At 40.3% G+C, this 21,587-nt stretch overlaps 1 protein-coding gene across 7 annotated transcripts in view; it reads left to right on the top strand.

The window, feature by feature from the left end:
• Positions 1–21,587, top strand: part of OXR1 (oxidation resistance 1) — a 467,833-nt gene that overhangs the window by 342,688 nt on the left and 103,558 nt on the right. For all 7 annotated transcript variants that reach the window (XM_084620223.1, XM_084620224.1, XM_084620222.1 and 4 more), the window contains 2 exons: positions 17,109–17,216; positions 18,486–18,605. In XM_084620223.1, coding sequence (XP_084476349.1) covers positions 17,109–17,216; positions 18,486–18,605 — 228 coding nt within the window. The remainder of the gene's footprint in view (positions 1–17,108; positions 17,217–18,485; positions 18,606–21,587) is intronic.

Below are 21,587 nucleotides of genomic sequence, written 5' to 3'. Positions count from 1 at the left end.
ATCTGAAAATGGAGCCTTTCTCTGAATGTTATGTTCTTGAAATGACCCTCAAACTGCTGCAGTCAGTTTTTCATGTTTCTGGTTACTAGGGGAAACTGAAGTGAGAAGTATCTGTCTTGTGTTGTGTTTTAGGCTATATAATTACTGCATATGAATTTTCAATTAACATGTTGGAAAATCAGTCAAGTAGCTCCTGAACAGTTTTGAAGCTTTGTGAGGAAATAAAAATAAGTATTTTCCGCTATAAAATGTGTAAAGAATGGGATATAAAGAGGTCTAGTGAAGAAAATTATGGCTTTGTACAGGAGTTAACTTTGTCACTTTTTTCTTATCTACTAATATGGATAACCTTACCTTCAAGAAATATTGTGGGAGGAGTTGGGAGTGGGTTCTTGAGATTAGTCCAAGCTAACTTTATTAGTCTGGTTTACACAGAAAACCAAACTTCTTACACTGTTTTGCTGTTGAATCTTTATTTTATTGAAGTTGCAATATACATTTAATCTTTCATATGTTGAATTTTTAAAAATACAACAAATAGAACAGATTTTCTTTTACCTTTTAATATACATACAATGTCATAAAAATTTATAATTGCTTCCTAATTATATCACTGAAATAGCTGGGAAAGATTATCAGATGCAACTTGTAAACCTAAAGTATCAATCGACTGTCCTTGTACAATTAATAAAACCCTTCTAATACTGCATAAACGTATTACCTTGTGACTATACATTCAGCTACTCTGACATGTACGGTGAAACAAAATAGGAAAGTGTATTCTGTAGAACACACTATTCTGTAGAATACTTAATCAAGTGGATGTATTCTAGAAATAACTGTATTTTTGTGCCAAGTAAGCACACAGTTCTGTATTGCAATAGCTGAGAAAGTGTGTGGGGGGGGGGGAGGGGAGTTGTATGCCATAATTGAGTTTGAAACTTGTGTGGCTTGAGGGTTTTTGTTTGCAGTAACATTGTATGCATTACACATTGTATCTCCAACAGTACTTATCACTTGATTTAGTGAAGGAATATAGTTCACATAATGTGCCTTCCCATTAAAGGGGTCCCATTTGTGCATCTGCAACACATGTATTTTGATTTACTTAAGAGTTCATTGTTGATTTAGTCATGCTGTGGTCTCCTTGGTGAAATTTTTCTGTTCACGTGTTCTGTTGCATCAAGCTTATGATAGCTTGCAATAATGTGTGTGTATATGTTACTGCACGCTATCATAAGTTACCATGCCACCACCCCATGTGCACCCATTGAATTATAGGGCTCTGCAGTCTGGGTATTCAGCACATACAGGATTTGGGGTTCTGCATCACAGATGGGACCATGATGACCTGCTACTCCTCCACTAACACCTGCATGTTCATATTGCACAGAATGAAATGTGCTTAGATTTCTGATTGCTTCCTTCTTTTCTATATCTGTGTGAAGGATTGGGCCTACTCTATAACACCCTCTTCCAACTGGACCCAGGCTGTTGCCTGCGGAGCTAGCTCCTTCCCTGGGGAAATCCTGCCTGGGGCCCTATTACAGAATCCAGGTAGGGTAGTGTCTGGACCAGTTAACTGCTGTGGGTTTTATTTCAAGCCTTCTTAATGAAAACAGGATCCGAGTTACACAGCCTTTTCCCCACGAAGCCTGTACAGGTTATGTTCCTTTCCCCCAAATCTATCCCTCACCCCACGAGTTTATCAACCAAAGTTCCTGGCTCTTACCTCAGAGCCCTTTGTGCTAATAGGATTTTCCTCAGTCTCCCTTCTGTCAGTCTTGTCTATTGGAGTTGCTCCTCCTGGCAGTTGCTCCAGCCTCTGGCTGGTATTGCTGCCTCCTCTCCCATATCCTTCTCCACCTTTTATGAGGATGAGCCAGCTAAGTTACCAGTCTTTTTCACAGGTGCAGTAGGTGGGGCTAATTAGTCAGCCAACTGCAGGCCTCTGACGCCTGAGAAATACTCTTCATAACCCCATTCTCACTCCCCACCCTCAAAAAAAGTGGTATCAATAATATATTTTGTGACAGGCTATTTTACATCTTTTTGGGGACTCTTGGGCCTTATCTTTTCTTCCAGCTGCAGATTGTTTACAACCGGGAAAGACTTAAAGTTTATATTCTGTAAAACTCACAGAACGAGATGGTATATTGTTCAGATATGCATAGTCAGTGTATTTGATTCTAAAAACAGCAAACACTCATAACAATAATTAGTCCTTCTGGGTCAAATCTCAAATTCAGACATGTAAAAAATCATAGCATACAACTTTTGGACCCTTTTGCCCTATCTTCTAGTAATTAGCATCAACTTAGAAAAACCTGCATCTGTCAATTCACAAGGCGGTGCCAGCAGATATGATACTGGGGTCCTCTGTTATCCAAGCCTGTACTGGTTTGGATAGATAATTGGCTTTGCGTGATGCAAAGAAATCTGGTCTCATGAGAAATCACTATTATTGTAAATATCAGCTTCTTTAACTGTAGGGTTTCTCTCCTTTTCTAAAAATCAGTCATCTGAGAAACATAAAAGGATGTATCATCTGCTTTAAAACTCCCAACTGCAGTGGCTGTTCCTACCCAATTGTGTCTCAAACCTGGTATATTGCTCTGTAAAATTTCCTGAAACTATGTTCTGGGTTCCGTTGCTTAATAAACTGTACTACTTCTAGTAGAGAGACAAGGTGGGTGAGGTAGTACCTTTTATTGGACCAATTTATGTTGGTGAGAGACAGAGCTCTTCTTTCAGGTCACCTTGTCTCTCTAATATCCTGGGACTAACATGGCTACAATAATACTGCATACTACTTCTAGTAGGGAGCAGCACTAAAACCACAGAGATCATTAAGTATACTTTTGAATACCGTTTCCATACTAATATCTTACGTAAGATACACTACTGTAGTATCTGAGAGCCTCAATTTTTAATGCATTATTCTCATGTGATTTATGTTTAGGTTGCAGTATATAGTAAAGAGCTTTCACGTATTCGAATGATGCCTGATACACGATAAAAGCAACCATATTTTGGACTTTCAAGAGCATCTGGAAAGAATTTTTGTGTGGATGACTCTGTGCATGGTTGCTGGCTTATTTTGGGGGAGATATGTTCAATATGTATTGTTCGATATGAATGCTAGACATATTTCTGGATCCTTCATCCATCCTTGCAGAAACTAAAATTGCAGACCAAAGGTCCAGTTCCTTCAGATTCCTACTGAGTTTGGCAATCTTTTCTCTTCCTGCTTTCTGCCTCCCCCATTTCTTTTTCCTAGGAGATCAGGCTAACCTAGAAAAGGTGGATCTTCATGCTGACTTGCTTCAAATGGTCCACTTCTTGGGTTCTTGTTTCATGACAGTAAGTCTGGAAGAAATTAGACTTAAACATCAGAAGGTGTATGATAAGGTTGACAGATGCTGTGGCCCTGGTTCCCTGAGCGGCTATACTGAGAATGCTTAGTCAGGGCAAACTGCTATGGTCCAGTGGGCAAAGACCATCCCCAAAACTGGTGGTTTATTCTGTAATCAAGTTTCACCAAACCAGTAATAAAACAGCTTCTGTACTACCTTACTGATTAACAAGAAGCCAAAATACCATTCCCCTTAAGCTGTACAGTCTTTGGCTCACACCCTGACAGCTGTGTCTAATATAGTGTGGGTTACTAACATCCTTATTTACCATATATAAAGCTTTCCCAATCCCAGAAGATGGGACACATTACCCACCAGGTTAGTGAATATTTCAGCTCTTACCTAAATACACACTTACAGCCAATCGTTTATTAACGAAATCTAAGATTTATTAATAAAAAAGAGAAGAGAGTTGCTATGGTTTGAAGCTAATCTGTTTCCTCGGCATACACCGGTAACTAGTTGCATTCATTAACCATGAACCAGTTCACCGGTAGTTTACTACAAACTTAAAAGAGAAATGAAAACAATAATATTACACCACGAGTCCCATCTAAATGATCATATCCGCTTTTGATCTCTGAATCAATAGAATAAGTGTAGCATCTACAAGCTAACTAGATCACATTTTTAAACTTCTAACAAGATATAGGTAAGCACAGACAAATACAACTAGTATCTATTCTTAATTCTCTACTGATACAGGCCTACATGTCAAGGATTCTAGTCTATTTAACATGGCTTTGATAGCTATGTACAAGGAATGGCCCTGTTTACTATTTCAGTGCTCTTTTTTAATATGTCCTTACAGGTTGCTTTCAAGTCATCCAGCCTGCTGGTTGCTTAACCCTCCCTGGCTCAGCATCACAGATGACTGTAAACTCTCAATAGCTTAAAGAGGTCCTACTCTTGAGTGACTGTGGACCCTTGTCTTAATCCTGTGGGTCTTAAAGTCCAGTCTTCAGCACACGCTCATGTTAATGACCTGACTAGCCAAATGTAAGAGTGAAAGTGCAAACTAAATATTTGATATGTCCTCTGTAGTGGACAGATCAAGTAGATTGCCTGTAAGGTTTTAGAGTAACAGCCGTGTTAGTCTGTATTCGCAAAAAGAAAAGGAGTACTTGTGGCACCTTAGAGACTAACCAATTTATTAGAGCATAAGCTTTCGTGAGCTACAGCTCACTTCCTCAGATGCATATCGTGGAAACTGCAGCAGGCTTTATATATACACAGAGAATATGAAACAATACCTCCTCCCACCCCACTGTCCTGCTGGTAATAGCTTATCTAAAGTGATCATCAGGTGGGCCATTTCCAGCACAAATCCAGGTTTTCTCACCCTCCACCCCCCCCACACAAATTCACTCTCCTGCTGGTGATAGCCCATCCAAAGTGACAACTCTTTACACAATGTGCATGACAATCAAGTTGGGCTATTTCCTGCACAAATCCAGGTTTTCTCACATCCCCCCCCCCCCCCCACTCCCATACACACACACACTCACTCTCCTGCTGGTAATAGCTCATCCAAACTGACCACTCTTCAAGTTTAAATCCAAGTTAAACCAGAACATCTGGGGGGGGGGGGTAGGGAAAAACAAGAGGAAACAGGCTACCTTGCATAATGACTTAGCCACTCCCAGTCTCTATTTAAGCCTAAATTAATAGTATCCAATTTGCAAATGAATTCCAATTCAGCAGTTTCTCGCTGGAGTCTGGATTTGAAGTTTTTTTGTTTTAAGATAGCGACCTTCATGTCTGTGATTGCGTGACCAGAGAGATTGAAGTGTTCTCCGACTGGTTTATGAATGTTATAATTCTTGACATCTGATTTGTGTCCATTTATTCTTTTACGTAGAGACTGTCCAGTTTGACCCATGTACATGGCAGAGGGGCATTGCTGGCACATGATGGCATATATCACATTGGTGGATGTGCAGGTGAACGAGCCTCTGATAGTGTGGCTGATGTTATTAGGCCCTGTGATGGTGTCCCCTGAATAGATATGTGGGCACAATTGGCAACGGGCTTTGTTGCAAGGATAAGTTCCTGGGTTAGTGGTTCTGTTGTGTGGTATGTGGTTGTTGGTTAGTATTTGCTTCAGGTTGCGGGGCTGTCTGTAGGCAAGGACTGGCCTGTCTCCCAAGATTTGTGAGAGTGTTGGGTCATCCTTTAGGATAGGTTGTAGATCCTTAATAATGCGTTGGAGGGGTTTTAGTTGGGGGCTGAAGGTGACGGCTAGTGGCGTTCTGTTATTTTCTTTGTTAGGCCTGTCCTGTAGTAGGTAACTTCTGGGAACTCTTCTGGCTCTATCAATCTGTTTCTTTACTTCTGCAGGTGGGTATTGTAGTTGTAAGAAAGCTTGACAGAGATCTTGTAGGTGTTTGTCTCTGTCTGAGGGGTTGGAGCAAATGTGGTTGTATTGCAGAGCTTGGCTGTAGACGATGGATCGTGTGGTGTGGTCAGGGTGAAAGCTGGAGGCATGCAGGTAGGAATAGCGGTCAGTAGGTTTCCGGTATAGGGTGGTGTTTATGTGACCATCGTTTATTAGCACCGTAGTGTCCAGGAAGTGGATCTCTTGTGTGGACTGGACCAGGCTGAGGTTGGTGGTGGGATGGAAATTGTTGAAATCATGGTGGAATTCCTCAAGGGCTTCTTTTCCATGGGTCCAGATGATGAAGATGTCATCAATATAGCGCAAGTAGAGTAGGGGCTTTAGGGGACGAGAGCTGAGCTACTGAAAAAGGTTTGCCAGTAGTTGCAGAAAACTTGTGCCTGGGTCCTCCACTCTGGTAGGTCACTCGATGGGCTTAACTAAAATCAGTACCATGAGGGAAGCCTCATTGTGAGAAACTGTGGCATTCAAAGACCGGTCTAGCAATGAAGCGGCCAGTAGTTCCTCTCTTCTGACCACTTTCACCTGTGGCTACCCTCAGTGGTTGCATGGTATGGAAGATACCAAGTGCCAGACTATGTACTGGCAGCTAGCCTTACTCTTTTTGTGGTGCAAGGGTGGTGGTTTGGGTTTTTTTTCTTCTTTTTCCCCCTGCGCTGTACCCCATGTGAGTGGGTTGAGAGAATGTGGCTTCCATAGAGTACAGTTTTTTATGTTTTTGGAGGGAGGAAGAGAGGAGAAGAACATCTAACAGTTCATGTTCTCCATCTGATCACTAGCCAGAAGGTAAATAACTCCATCTTTGTGACTTGGTTCTCCACTGACTTGCATCTTTTGTAATCGCATCTGTGCAAAGTGCGTGTAAAATGCTACCAGATTAGAACTGTACACTTGCTTGGATAGATATAAGCAACTACACAAGGTGCAAGTCACTGGAGAATAAGGCCCAATGCATTCACACAGCTGAAATGGAGCTTGTCTGGTAACCAACTAATAGATAGGAAAGCCAGGAGGAGAGGTTTTTGGTGTGGAGGGGGTTGCTTTTAGCTTTGTGTTTTAACTAAAATGAAAACACAACCCTCTCAGAAGAGAGGAAGCAGAGCTCCATGCTTGCTTGTTAATAGTCTGTGTTGTAGACCACGCTGAGTGGTCCTTAATTTGTTTTATAGTTTTTATCAAATGTGCTTCTGTTTTAATTGTGTGTTTTAGGAACTTGGATATAAAAAGGGTGGCGAAAAGGAGTCAAACTTGCTTACTAAAAATCTTTGATCACTCCAAATTGTGTTGGAACAATTGGCCTGCTCAGGACTGGCTTATAGTGAGATATTGCTGCGTGTTGGAAATAGATGTTAGATTATGATGGTACTTTGCATGAAAATTAAATTTAAGTGCAGTTTAAATAGTGTACTTTTTTGCTTGTCTTAAATCAGACAAGAGGTTGACTAATGGTACAAGTTTATCCAGTTTAGCAACTAACAATTGAGTTCTGGTGTGTGTGTGTGTGTGTGTGTGTGAACTTCAAGTTAGATGAAAGTCAAAACAACTTTACATAATGAATTTTAATAAATGTTAATTTGTAGAGCTCTGGATACAACACTTTACTTTGACTTGACTGTCAACTTATTGCCATGTCTGTAATGAACAATAAATGCCTGGCTCTTATGTTCCAATTTGGTTATGTAATTGTAATTAAAAAGTGACATTTGGAATAATGGAATTCATTACTTTTGCATAAACACATACAAAAATGTCTACATCACCATGGAATATTGAAATATCAAGATGTGCATTTTTGCAGACATGACTCTAGAAGTTTCCAAATGTCAGTTGAGCCGTTGGTTACAAAAGAACTAAGTTTGCACATGGCAGAAAACACATACATGAAAGCATCTAGATAATTTAGCTTCTTGTGTCGACCTAATTATGTCAGTGTACACACTATAGCCTTGCTCCCGCCGACTTAAGTGTCCTCCTGCACTGGCATAATAACTCCACCTCCACGAGAGGCATAAGTTTATTCTGTGTAGTTAGGGTGATGCGGTGTCCCTATAGACACTGTTACATTTTTGTGAATTTCACTGCTCCCCTGGACTGAACATAGGTCGATTTAAGTTTATAGGGTGGACATACCCTTAATTGTGTTCACATGGTAGTCTAATGTGGAAGTGTCTTTTTTTTCTAAAATAAAGAAATACTTTGGCATCCAGAATTGCCGTTTAAGAACATATGATTTGTAATGTGTTCTCGGATAGATCACAATCATCCCTGAAGCTTCCACCTTTGATCGTGTGTGTTTAAGAAACCAGAAATGTGAAATATGTGGACAAGCTAACTATCTTTTCTAAAGCAAATCCACTTTCCTAATAGTACATAATGAAATTTTACTAGTAGTGCCAGTTTCTTCCAGTCCCCTGGGATAGAAATTACCAGATGGAAGGGAGAACATGGAGCTGCGGAAGGAGAACTTCCTTCAACGCTGCCTTTCTTAGTCACCCTTAAGATCTGCCTGAAAGAATCTTCCAGTTCCTTGTTGTAGCAAAAGATAATGAATGAAACCTCAGACCTCCTCCTTCCTCCTGGAAAGCCATATTTGCTTCTTACTATGTCCAATACTGCTTTCAAAATTTGTTTTACTCTGCCAAGACATTTAGGTTGCTCCACAAACCATTAAAATACAGCACAGTTTACAAAACCAGGGTAACCAGTGGAATCCATGTTGACTGGTGGAAGAGGGGAGAAACCAACTAATGCACAAGACTTTTTACAAAAACTCAGTTCTCTTTTGTTTTATATATAACATAGAGAAATGCACGCGGGCACACACAGTGATATTTGAGACTTGGCTATCCTATTAATTTAAATGATGGCTGCAGCTGTGTGAATTTTCTTACTCCCTCAAGACAGCTATTGCAGAGCTGAGTATCTGCAGCACTCATTGAAGTTTCTTCTCACTAGCTTCCATGTGCCCACCATGGAAAAAGCAAAAGTCAAATGTTTGAATCTATTTGTGCTACAGTACGTGCTGTCCTCATCTTCTGAAGTTATTTGATTGTATTCCTGTTTCTACCCACTGCCTTGCTCTGAAACGTTTCCTGTTTGCTTGATCAACATTTATCACCTGTTTCATTTATACTACACTACTTAAAGGGATACTCAAACAATTAGTTTCTATTTTTTAGATTATGGATTATTTGTTTTTTGAAAAATAGATGGCATTAAAGTTAAGAACAGAAATGTTACTTTTGGTTAAGTGTTGTTTGGAGGGCAGCGGTCTGTTTTTTGTGGGTGTTTTTACAATTTCCATATTCCTTTGTGTAGCTCTGGATTCCTTTTACATTATACTATTTCATAACAGAAATCAAAGAAACGAGGAGTTCTTGTTGTTTTTGCTGATACAGACTAACATGGCTAGCGCTCTGAAAGAAATCAAAGATTAAGCTGACCAATCTTTTTCCATGATCCAAGCAGAGTGAAAGACAAACTGAAGTGATATTTGCAACACTGTAAAGAAACCATTCGAATAATTAGACCGTGACCCTCTAAGACTATCCCTCTGTTTTCTCAGTGTACTGCTCCTTCTTATGCAAGAATAATTTGGATATTTCCACATTGTCAAGATGTGTTTGCTGCTGTCACTCAATTGTTAATGAATGAATTATTTAAGAAAGAATGCTTGTCCCTGAAATAGATCCTTGTGGGATTCCAGCTGTTTTTGTCATTAAATGTATTCCTTCTAATGTGCTTTATTAACGGCCTCAAAATGCTGTGATCTAGGTGATATTAATGACACTTGGTGGGATGATTCTAATGAAAGGAATGTTAAAATCAGTGGTTTTAACCTATTGAGAAAGGACCGAGTGCCCAAAAAGGGATGGGGAATGTCAAAAATGGCATTACCTGTTTCTGAGTTACTGATAACTCAGAAGAAAATAATCTTGAATACTTATGGATCAATGTCTTAACAGATAAAGCGCAAGATTTGATATTGGTGTCTGCTACAGACCACCAGAGAGCATACTTAAGGAATAGGATGACCATTTCCTTACACACCTGTCTGTCATGTGTAAGAAAAATAGCTGTGAGATCATGGGGGACTCGAGTTTGAGTGACACACACTGGAGGTCTCATGCTACCAGTACTAAAACATTCTTGGAATTTCAAATTTTGTAGATGACCACTTCCTAACTAAGTGTTACATTCAACATGGGAGATGTCTATATTAGACCTCATCTTGAAGCTAAAGAGGAACTGATCACCAAAATAAAAAATTAATGGTAACTCAGGTACAAGTGATTATGACTTGATCACATTTATAATGTACAAACAGAGTAAAATCCATACCTTATATATATAGATACTGGTTACTTCTAACCTCTTTCCACTTAAATATATATATTATTCGTGCTTGAAAAGGGCCACTTTCACAAAGCTGCAGACAGTTGAGCCAAATCTGAGCTGGGAGGAAGAATTTAATCAGAAAAATGTGAATGATAATTGGGAATCGTTTAAGAACAATTTACCAGATGCCCAAAAAGCTGCAATTGAGGAGGAGGAGGCCATTTTTTTAATGACCTGATTTAGAGGGGCAGTGACCACAGCTATGACTTTTTTTTTAAAGTTACAAATGGAAGAAACAATATGTTGATAGCAATGAATATGAATCAGAAACTAGGGATTGTTCAAAAATCGATAAGGGAAGCAAAGGGACACAAAGAAAAGTCTGGCCAGCAGAGTTAAAAACAATAAAGGAGGAGTTTAAGGTGATTAGGAGCAAAAAGAATCCTAACAATGGCATCAGTCCATTACTAGATGGAAATTGTAGAATTATCATTAATAATACATGAAAGGAAGAAGTGTTCAATAAATATTTCTGTTCTATATTTGGGGGAGGGGGCAGGTGTTAGTCATATATGACAACACTCTCTTTCCATTCCACTTGTATTTCAGGAGGATATTAAACAGCAGTTACCAAAATTGACACCCGTCCCCACCCCCCCCCCATCCTGTGTGTATAACTTGCATCCAAGAGTTCTAAAAGAGCTGGCGTAGGAGCCCGTTGGATTTTTAATGTTGGCTTTTTTTCAATATGTCTTGCAGCACGCAGCTCTTGGCACTATACTATTTAACATTTTTATTGATGAAATGGAAGAAATTAAAGTTATCACTGATAGTTTGCTAATGACACATTGCATGAGTGGTAAATGATGAAGAGGACAGATCACTGTTTCAGTGCAATCTGGATTGATTGGGAAGCTGAACACAAACAAAGATATGCATTTTAATTAGTTCAATGTAAATGTATATATTAGGAACAAAGAATATAGGCCAAACTTACATGATGGGGGTGTTGGGGGACTCTATCTAAGAATAAGTGACACGGGAAAAGATTTGGGGGTTATGGTGCACAACCAGCTGAACAGGAGTTTCTAGTGTGATTCTGTGGTGAAAAGGGATAATGCAATCCTTGGATGCATAAATAGGGATATCTGAAGCAGTAGAGGATATTTTACCTCTGTATTTGACAGTGGTGCCTCTGCTGATGGAATACTGAGTCTAGTTCTGGTGTCAGCAGTTCAAGAAGAATGTTGTTAAATTGGAGAATATTCAGAGGAGAGTCACAAGGAAACATTGAAGGATTAAGGATAAGAAAACATGCCCTATAGTGACTGAATTCCTTGAATCTTATCTATTTAGCTTAATAAAGAGAAAGTTAAGGGGTGACTGGATTACAATCTCTAAGTATCTAAATGGGGAGCAAATATTTAATAATGAGCTCTTCAATCTAGCAGAGAAAGGGATAACACGATCCAATGGCTGGAAGTTGAAGCTAGACAAATTCAGACGGGAAATAAGGTGTATTTTTAAGTGAGAGTAATTAGTCATTGGAACAACTTACCAAGGGTCATGGTCCATTCTTCATCAGTGGCTATTTTAAAATCAAGATTGGAAGTTTTTTCTAGGAAAAAATTAAGATTAATTAAGATGCTCTAGGAATTATTTTAGTGAAGTTCAATTGCCTGTGTTATACTGGAAGTCAGACTAGATCAGGGGTTGGCAACCTTTCAGAAGTGGTGTGCCGAGTCTTCATTTATTCACTTTAAGGTTTCACGTGCCGGTAATACATTTTAATGTTTTTAGAAGGTCTCTCTCTCTGTCTATATATTATATAACTAAACTATTGTTGTATTGTAAAATAAACAAGGTTTTCAAAATGTTTAAGAAGCTTCATTTAAAATTAAAAATGTTGATGTTTTGCTGCCGGCCTGTCCAGCCTGCTGCTGGTCTGGGGTTCCATTCACCTAGGCTGGCAGTGCACTGAGCGGGGCCTGCGGCCGGGACCCCGGCTGGCAAGGGGCCGGCAGCCAGACCGGCAGTGGGCTGAGCAATTCAGCCCCCTGCCGCTCAGGGGTTCCATCCGCCGGCTCCTGCCAGCCGGGATCCTGGCTGTCGGGTCTGCTTAGCCAGCTGCCGATCTGGGGTCCCGGCCCTGCCCACATACAGTGGGTACCTACCTTCTCCCTGGTTCTGGCCATTCTCTTCCCCTCTCTCTCTGCACTGAGCTGAGGGTGGGAGTGTACTGAGCACAGGGCTGGGGTGAAGGAGCAGGCTGAGGGTTGGGGTGTAGGGTATGGCCAGGAGTTAGAATGAGGGAGGGGGCTCAGAGTTGGGGCAGGAGGTTTGGGTGTGGAGCGCTTACCTGGGCAGCTCCCATTTGGTGGGAGGGGTGCAGGTGGGAATGTGGGGAGGGGAGGTCCAGGAGCTCCTGTTTGGTGCTCAGGGTGGGGGGTGCATAGGGTGTGGGGGCCTGGGTGTGTGGGGGGGTGCCAGAGTCAGGGCTAGGGTTGTGATGGGGGAAGGAGTGAAGCAGAGGGCTGGGTGTGTGTGTGGGGGTGGGGGGTGGGGGTGTACAGGGCTTAGGGCAGGGGCCTTGGGGGTGTGCGGGGCTCAGGGCAGAGGGCTGGGTGTGTGGGCTGGGGTTTTGGGTGCTCACGGCAGAGGGCTGGAGGGGATATGCCCTGCTTCTCCAAAGCCCTGCCTCCACCGGGAGCAGCGAGCAGGCTGACTCTGCTCCTCTGCCACCCCCTCCCTCATAAGGGCCATCAGCTGATCACGGCAGGGAGGGAGGGATGGAGAGGAGGAGGAGGGGCAGGAACCCAGCACATTGCGGGAAGAGGCACGGGAGCCAGCAGGACCAAGCTTCTGCCCCTGTGGGAGGGGGCGGGGAGCAGGGAAGAGCGGGACAGGCCAGGCCAGGCCAGGCCGGGCTGGATTTTTAATGGCACGCTGCTGCCTGCCGGGACCCCCTAGGAGGGTGGTGAAACACTGGAATACATTACCTAGGCAGGTGGTGGAATCGCCTTCCTTCGAAGTTTTTAAGGTCAGGCTTGACAAAGCCCTGGCTGGGATGATTTAGTTGGGGATTGGTCCTACTTTAAGCAGGGGGTTGGACTAGATGACCTCCTGAGGTCCCTTTCAACCCTGATATTCTGTGATTCTATGAAAGTTCAAGCATGCAAGTCATGTTAACACTTGTTTTGTTTTTGTTGGAAGTAGTCTGATTGTGAAAGAATGCGCTATTGTGTTATCGGAGCAACACATCTAGAAGGAAAGTGGACCAATACCAAAACATTTTCATTTTTCTTTTCAAAGAAAAACCTGAGTTTAAAGCCACTCAAAATTCTAGACCTGTTCTTATTGAATTTGATATTTTTTGTAAACATGCAGTCCTCCCTCCTTTGTCTATTTTGAAGAACATTTATGGTAGGAAGTCTTTTTACAGAAGATACTGGTTACTTCTAACATGTTTCAACTTAAATATTAAAGCTTTTGTTTTTCAAATGCCTAAAATGGAATAAGCTTCTTTTAAAATAAATATTTGTAAATATTTTGTATCTAATGCAAGCTTTCATATAACTGCCTGATATCTGAATAGTAAAATGTTTTATGTACAAATATCACATTAATAATTACCATCAAAAGATCTTGCAAGAAGCTATTTAAGTAAATTTATATTAATGGAGAGCTAATTACTGGCGGTGCTCAAACAACTCTCAACCCTGTCAGGAAGATGAGGAAAAATCATCCTTCCAAAAATTGTCATATAAAAGCAACAAGTCAATCTAAACACTTTCTATAAGTTGTTTAATTGTAAGACTTTTTTGAGAACTAAAAATTTTTATACAAGTAATGAGCGCTTGGAATTTGTGAAGACAATTTCATTTCCTGTCAAAATAATAAAATTAAAAGAATATTTCAAAGTGGACTGAAAACTTTTTAAAAAAGAAAAAATATTAAAACCAACTTTAAATCTGGATTTTTTTCCTACTACAACAAGAACAAAGGCAATTAAAAATATTGCATGTTCATTAAGTGAACTGCATGTTCAGGAGCTGAAAGTGTCACCTAAACCAGTGGTTCCCAAACTTTAACAGCCTGCCAACCCCTTTCACTAAATTGTGAAATCTCGTGACTCCCTTCCTAAAAATGAATATTTCTAGGGATTTAAGTTTAAATTTCCTCAGTGTGATGGATGAGCTTGCTTTGCTCTGCATAGCTCTTGGAAGTACGGAACCACTGGCGAAAGATAGTCTCAGGTCTGGTTCGACGTCAAGTCTGTTTCTGTATTTGGTTTTCAGATGTGCATATGAGGAAAACGCTTTCTCGCATAAGTATGTTCTTGAAAATGGTGGTAAAACTGGAGCGCTGGGGTTCGGGTGGCCAGCTCCCCCGCTGATGGGGGCAGGGCTCGGGCTGCCAGCCCCAACTACCCTGCTTCACTCTCCCTGGGGCTTAGGCTGTCTGTCCTGCAACCGGATCCCACCTGCTGCCTCTAATGCTTGGGGTCCTCTGGCCGCCATTAGTGAAATTTTTCTGGTGCACCCTCTGTAACGTTCTGTGAACCCCAGTTTGGGAACCACTGACCTAAACCACCCTCAAAGGCTTGAAGCCAATGAAAGCGTGACCACAACTACAGTAATGTAAATATAAACAAGCGTAAAAGAGGTGTGTTCTGCCTATGTGAAAATAAGGATGCGAAAGGTAGAAAGACTGAAGTGAGCAGCCCACACTCACCCCCTGCAATTCTGCTTAGACAGCAAGCACGCCACAGCTGATCCTGTCTATCTCTACAAGCAAGCTGCTAGAGAGATTTAAAAAAAAGAAGACTCAAGATGGACCAATCTACACTTAAAACATTGCCTTGGTGCAGCTGCACTGGTGTAACTATAGTGCTTTAATGAAGATGCCCTATGCTGGGGGAGAGTGCTCCCATCAGCTTTTATAATCCACCTTCATGAGAGGCAGCAACTATGTCAACAGGAGAAGCTGTCCTGCCAGTGTAGTGCTGCGTACACAGGGGGTTAGATCATCATAACTGTCGCTCAGGAGTGTAGATTTTTCATACCCCTGAGTGATGCAGTTATACCAAAATCTGTCTGTAGTGTAGACCAGAGCCAAGAAACCAACCCTAGGAAAACCTCCAAGACTTGAACGTGAATTGGTAAGAGGAAGTTAACGAACACACTGCCAAGGGATTACATTTAAAACTCTTATCATGATTTTGCTAGTCTCAAATTACAACAGCATTTTAATATTCCAACAGTTTCTCCTGTTTATCACCAAGAGTTAAACCTTGGAGTCCTGGACGGGAGACGGGGGGTAGTGGGCTAATCAGAGGGGTTTAATTGGATTTAAAATTCTAAAATTGGTTAATTGTCAACCATTGGTTAATGGTCAAGACCACTCCTTAAATGGCTGCTTCTAAGTAGCTGATTTAAATATTTTCCTTGGGTTTCATAGGATGTAATTCAGACTACTTACTTTGCCATTTATATACTGCCTGATTTTTTTTACTAATAACCAACAGGTTCACCTGCTCTGAAACAAAGCTATTTTGCCCATCTAGTTACCTAAGGATATACTAAAGAATGGATTCACAATAATTTTGGGGAAACAATATACTTTGGTCTTAATTTACCAAGAGGCAAGCGCACCTCAGAGGTGTAGTCTCTGTTAAGTGCTCCACAATAACGTACAGAAAAGATTGTAATGGAAGTGAATTATTTTCTTTTATGTTCAGTTATTTGTTTCCTTTTCCTTTCTAAATAATAAAATAGCCATGGTTATTAACTGTAATTGTTTTGCTTGGTCTTGATCATGGTGTCTGCTAAGGTATTTTAAAAAAAAAAATTAAGCAAAAAAAAATTTGACAAGATAAGGAAACTATGATTGTTTCATTTAAATTAAGATGGTTAAAAGCAGTATTTTCTTTTGCATAGTAAAGTTTCAAAGCTGTATTAAATCAATATTCAGTTGTAAACTTTTGAAAGAACAGACATAATGTTTTCTTCAGTTACGAACACCTCAGAAATGGACATTGTTCATAACTCTGAGGTTCTATGTACAAACACTTGGTAACAATCTGTCAACGGTCTCTTATTGCATACACTTTTTTGTTTTATAACCATCATGATAGGAAGATATGTATCAAACTAAAATCTGTTTCCTGTAATAATAATAATTTATTAATATAATAATTATATTAATGTACTGATGCCTCTCAGAAACTAAAAGATTTTATTTGGAGGTGTTCCCCCAAGGTGAGGTTTCATTATCGTTATCCCTTTCTTTCAATCACCCCACTCTTTCCTTATATTTTTGAAGACACTGGCTTGAAAAAAATGACTTGTTCTAAGGTAATGTCTTCCTCCTACTTAATTCCTACTTCCAGTCATAATGTTCAGTTTTTGTTCAAGATTTTTTTATTGAAATTACTGACTCACTGAATCATATTTCAGTAGAAAACAGAAGGAAGAAATGACCTCTATAATAAAAAGTTGCATACACTACTTGTGGAGAGCCCTCTTGTGGGTGAAGAGTGTAGAGGTAAATCAGTACCTGCATGAAGCCAGTCTCATAGATTCTTGCATCTCTTGCTGGGTTCCACTGGAGCAGAGGACAGAAGCTTTGGCCTTTGGGCTATTGTCTGAACCTTCAGCCCTACATGTATGATAACTCCTGTGGTTGCTCGGGAGACAGATGGAAGGCAGGTGACTTTGAAGGAACCATCAGCTTCAAGGAGCATACTTGCATGGCCCTTGATACTGGCCTATGCCCCACTACTCACTGTCAGTCTGTGTGCATGCATGTGTACAGTATAATATACTTAAAGTTGTCATGCAATGTATATATTACTAACTTTATCAAAAGTTTTATAAATTCAGACTGCAAGTGATAAAACATCTAAGTTTCCACTCTTTTAAAACTAGCTATTTTTTTTCTTTCCATTGATACAGGTTGAATCAAGAGACACTCTAAACAGTATTGCCTTGAAATTTGATACTACACCGAATGAACTGGTTCAGTTAAACAAGTTTTTCTCCCGAGCAGTTGTTCCTGGACAGGTATTAGCGATTAATTACCTCAACATAAACTGGGTGTGGTGGAAATAGAGGCAGATGTTCAGAATGCTTGTCTACCACTTCTTCTACTGAAAACAATAGGATGGGTCTCTGTGTATAAGACCTCCAATCTTTTGAAGATATATTTAGGATTCTTCAGTTAGAGTTAGTGAACTCCAGACACCCACTTGGATTAGTCAGTTGAGTAACTGCTACCAATGGGAGTTAGTCACAATCTAAACCAGTCTTTACTATCTCTTTCTTAAATTAAATTTGAAAAGACTAATAAAAGCAAGCATATTGAGAATCATAAGGTAACTTTTTCAGTTTCAAGACAAATTCATTTTTTGTAAATGGATGTAGGATAAATATTGGGAGCTAGCAGCATTTCTATGGCTATAAGCATGACTTACTGCTACTGTGACTTCCAGCTGCTGCAAAACTAGCTGTGCAACACCATTCATGCCATTCCCAAGAGAATGGATCTATGAAGCAAATAAATTTAGAGTAACCTAGTTTTTGGCATGCTTTGTAGAGAGTTGAATCTGGAAATAGATGACCAACTTTTTTTAATTGGGATGAATGCACTGAATGTGTTCCCTAGCAATGCATCTTATTGACTCTAAATAACAGACTAATAGCAGTCTATGAAAAGGCCAGAGAAATGGTACACTTTGTGTGCAAGTATTCATAATAGTATTTATTACAGCACTGGACAAGTTTGAATTGGTGTTTCTGGGCATGCTATAAATTTCTTACCCACGTAAACAGAAGACCATAAAGTAATATCTCCACTATTATTACTGCTAATAGTCAGCCTTAATAAGATTTACAGAATTTTAAATATTTAAAGGCTCAAAAATGCATTTTGCAGGTATATATTTACTCATTTTATGAATTGCTGTAAACAAGATATATTTGTTTTATCGCACACTGTTTGACACACCATGATGGAAACCAGTGTGGGATTCTTTTATATGGTATGTTTGTATGATACGTCAGTGCATTCTGTGCCTCATGGACCTATTGGTAGAGAAGACTTTATTAATATTGCTTGCTTTGCTTTGCTAGAAAAGTGACAGTAAAATTGGTAATGCACAACTAAATCTGTATTTAAAAAAAAAAAAATTCTAAAGCATAAATTAACTCCAGCAGAACAAATTTAATAGAATAACTTATGAGAAAACAAATCTGCATCAACTAGTGAAAATAAATGTCAATGAAACTCTTAATGTAACTGTTAACTACAGCATGTGTTCAATTTCTTTATAGATTTTATATGTTCCTGACCCAGAATATGTTTCTAGTGCGGAGAGCTCCCCATCTCTTAGTCCCATAAGTCCCTTGTCACCTACGTCTTCAGAAGCTGAATTTGACAAGGCTACAGTAAATGTAGGTATATGTGTTTCAAGGGCAATAACAGTCGTGTCCATGTTTAGTGAGATGTGTGCAGTAACTGATTAAAGATAGGAAATAAAGGGTAGGAATAAATGGTCAGTTTTCAGAATGCAGAGAGGGGTAAATAGTGATGTCCCCTCATGGGCCTGTACTGGGGCCAGTACTGTTCAACATACTCATAAATGATCTGGAAAAGGGGATAAATGGTGAAGTGGCAAAGTTTGCAGATGATTCAAAACTCTTCAAGATAGTTAAGTCCAAAGCAGACTGAGAAGAGTTACAAACGGATCTCACAAAACTGGGTGACTGGGCTACAAAGTGGCAGATGAAATTCAGTGTTGAAAAATTCAAAGTAATGTACATTGGAAAACCTAATCCCAACTATACATATAAAATGATGGGGTCTAAATTAGCTTTTACCACTCAAGAAAGAGATCTTGGAGTCATTGTGGATAGTTCTCTGAAAACATCCACTCAATGTGCAGTGGCATTCAAAAAAGCAAATAGAATGTTGCCCATCATAAAGAAAGGGATAGAAAATAAGACGAAAAATATCATATTTCCTTTACATAAATCCATGGTACGCTCACATCTTGAATATTGCATGCAGATGTGGTTGCCGCATCTCAAAAAAAAATAGATTGGAATTAGAAAAGCTTTAGAAAAGGACCACAACAGCTTCCATATGAGGAGAGATTAATAAGACTGGGACTTTTCAGCTTGGAACTGGGATGACTAATGGGGGGTATGATGGAGGTCTATCAAATCATGACTGGTATAGAGAAAGTAAGTTAGGAAGTATTTACTCTCTCCTAACACAAGAACTAGGGGGTCACCAAATGAAATTAATAGGCAGGAGGTTTAAAACAAACAAAAGGAAGTATTTCTTCACACAATGCCCAGTCAACCTGCGGAACTCCTTGCAGGGGATATTGTGAAGGCCAAGACTATAACAGGGTTTTTAAAAAACAAAACAAAAAAAACCAAACAACTAGATAGATCCATCAAGGACTGTTACGCAGCATGGTGTCCCTAGCCTTGGTTTTTCCAGAAGTTGGGAATGGGCAACAGGAGATGGCTCACTTGATGATTACCTGTTCTGTTCTTTCCTTCTGAGACATTTGGCATTGGCCACTGTCAAAAGACAGGGTTCTGAGATCGATGGACCTTCAGTCTGTCCCAGTATGGCCATTATGATGTTTTTATGTGCAGTAATTACTCCTGGGGGAATTCTGCACCAAAAAAATGCAGAATTTTGCAGTTTTTGGTGCAGAATTTTGCATATTTTATTTGTCAAAATAATGCAATATAATCCACACTTACTTTGGTAATTTATTTAAACTACCATATAGAAAAACAATCAAACTTTTCAGCATTTCCTAAAAACATGAAAGTTAAGTTACGAATACTTGGTAACCAGTACCCTGCATTCTAGTTATAATCCTGGATTTTTGTTTAAATTACATTACTTTTATTTTGGTGTTTGGTGTTCTGTAAAGTAGAATGGCACTTTCACATTGTTCAGACTTTCACACATGGAAGTCATACAGGTTTTTTGCTAATCATTGTCCTTCATTTTTTTTTTTAAAAGGATAATTAAGATAGATCCTGAGCTGTAATCTAACCCCATTGTGCCTCTCTGGCACAGGAAAAAAAGCAAGAAAGCTCATAGATCCTCCTAGCTGAGGATTCCATTACTGTCATTTACAATAAGGCTCCTTTACACCACTCTGGCAAGGAGACGAAGAATGGGAACAATTAACAATGGGAATGTTATCAGCCTGCCTGCTTAGTTGATACATTTCTGCTCTGCCTAAGGGACAGAGCCTGCTTCACACAGCCCTATGCCTCCAAGCCCGGGATACAGCAACAGCGAATGAGAAGGACAGAGTGAGTCTCTCTCGTTCGCAGGCAGGCACATGCCCAGTCCCACCCCCTTAACATTTCTCCATGCCCAGCCTCCCTCCTCCCCCTTGTGGTGATCTGCTCTCTGTTGCCGGTTGCTCCCAGCAGGTGCGCCTGGGCTGCCGGGGAAGAGGCGTGTGTTCCCGACAGATTTCTTTGCTCCCACATTTTTCTGCGGGGGGAGTCAAGAAATCTGCGGAAGGTATGAATCCCCCAGGAGTAAGTAATCTCATCCTAGAATACATCATTTTGGGGTGATAGCACAAAAAAACCAACCCCAAATTGATTTAAGCCTCATGCCTGAGTGCAGGTTGTTTGAATTTTGGTGCACTACATAAGAAAGCATTCTACTTTTGTAAATGAATCTTTACTGAAACTTGTTTTTGGGGGGAGAGTAGGGAGGAAGGGATGGTCTTGTTTTTACACAATACCAGTTGTGGTAGAGGCACAAGTGACCTTACGTTTGTTTTAATTCTTATTTGGGTTTGTATACTCAAGAAAAATGGGCAAGTTTAAAATCCTACATGAAATATTCCTAAACTGTGTTACCCAAAGCAATTTTTAAAAGCTTTAATTTCTTCAGTATAATTATTTCTGGGGGAATTCTGCACATCCACGGAGGCAGAGAATTCCTGTGTTTCACAGAATTTTTTTTCTCAGCAGAAAATACATTTCTGGTGAAGAAGTCTTGCAGTTCCACCTTTTGCTCACCAGGGGTCGGTGTGTTGCCAGAACAGCCAGTAGCATGAAAATAGCCTGCTGTTCTGGTACCACAGCAGTCTCTGGTGGGCAAAAGGTGAAACTGCAGCACTTTTAGGGCAGAATGTATTTCGGGGGGGAATTCTGTGCGTGCCCAGTGCTGCAGAATTCATAGATTCATAGATACTAAGGTCATCACAGCACCCTGCCTGCGGAGCCAGGTTAGGATAGAGTGGGGCACACAGTGCTCCTGGGGGGTCAAACACTGGGGTTCAGAATGGCTAGTGGGAGGGACAGACTGGGGCATGGGCTCAGGAGTTAGTGGGGTTACAGGGTTGAACCTGGGGACAGGGGAGGGGGACTGCAGGACAC

The sequence above is a fragment of the Lepidochelys olivacea genome (genome assembly GCF_965140295.1).
Source record: "Lepidochelys olivacea isolate rLepOli2 genome assembly, chromosome: 2".
NCBI classification, from domain to species: Eukaryota; Metazoa; Chordata; order Testudines; family Cheloniidae; genus Lepidochelys; species Lepidochelys olivacea.
Note: the sequence above shows the minus strand (reverse complement) of the source record. Positions and strands in the feature narration are given on the sequence as shown.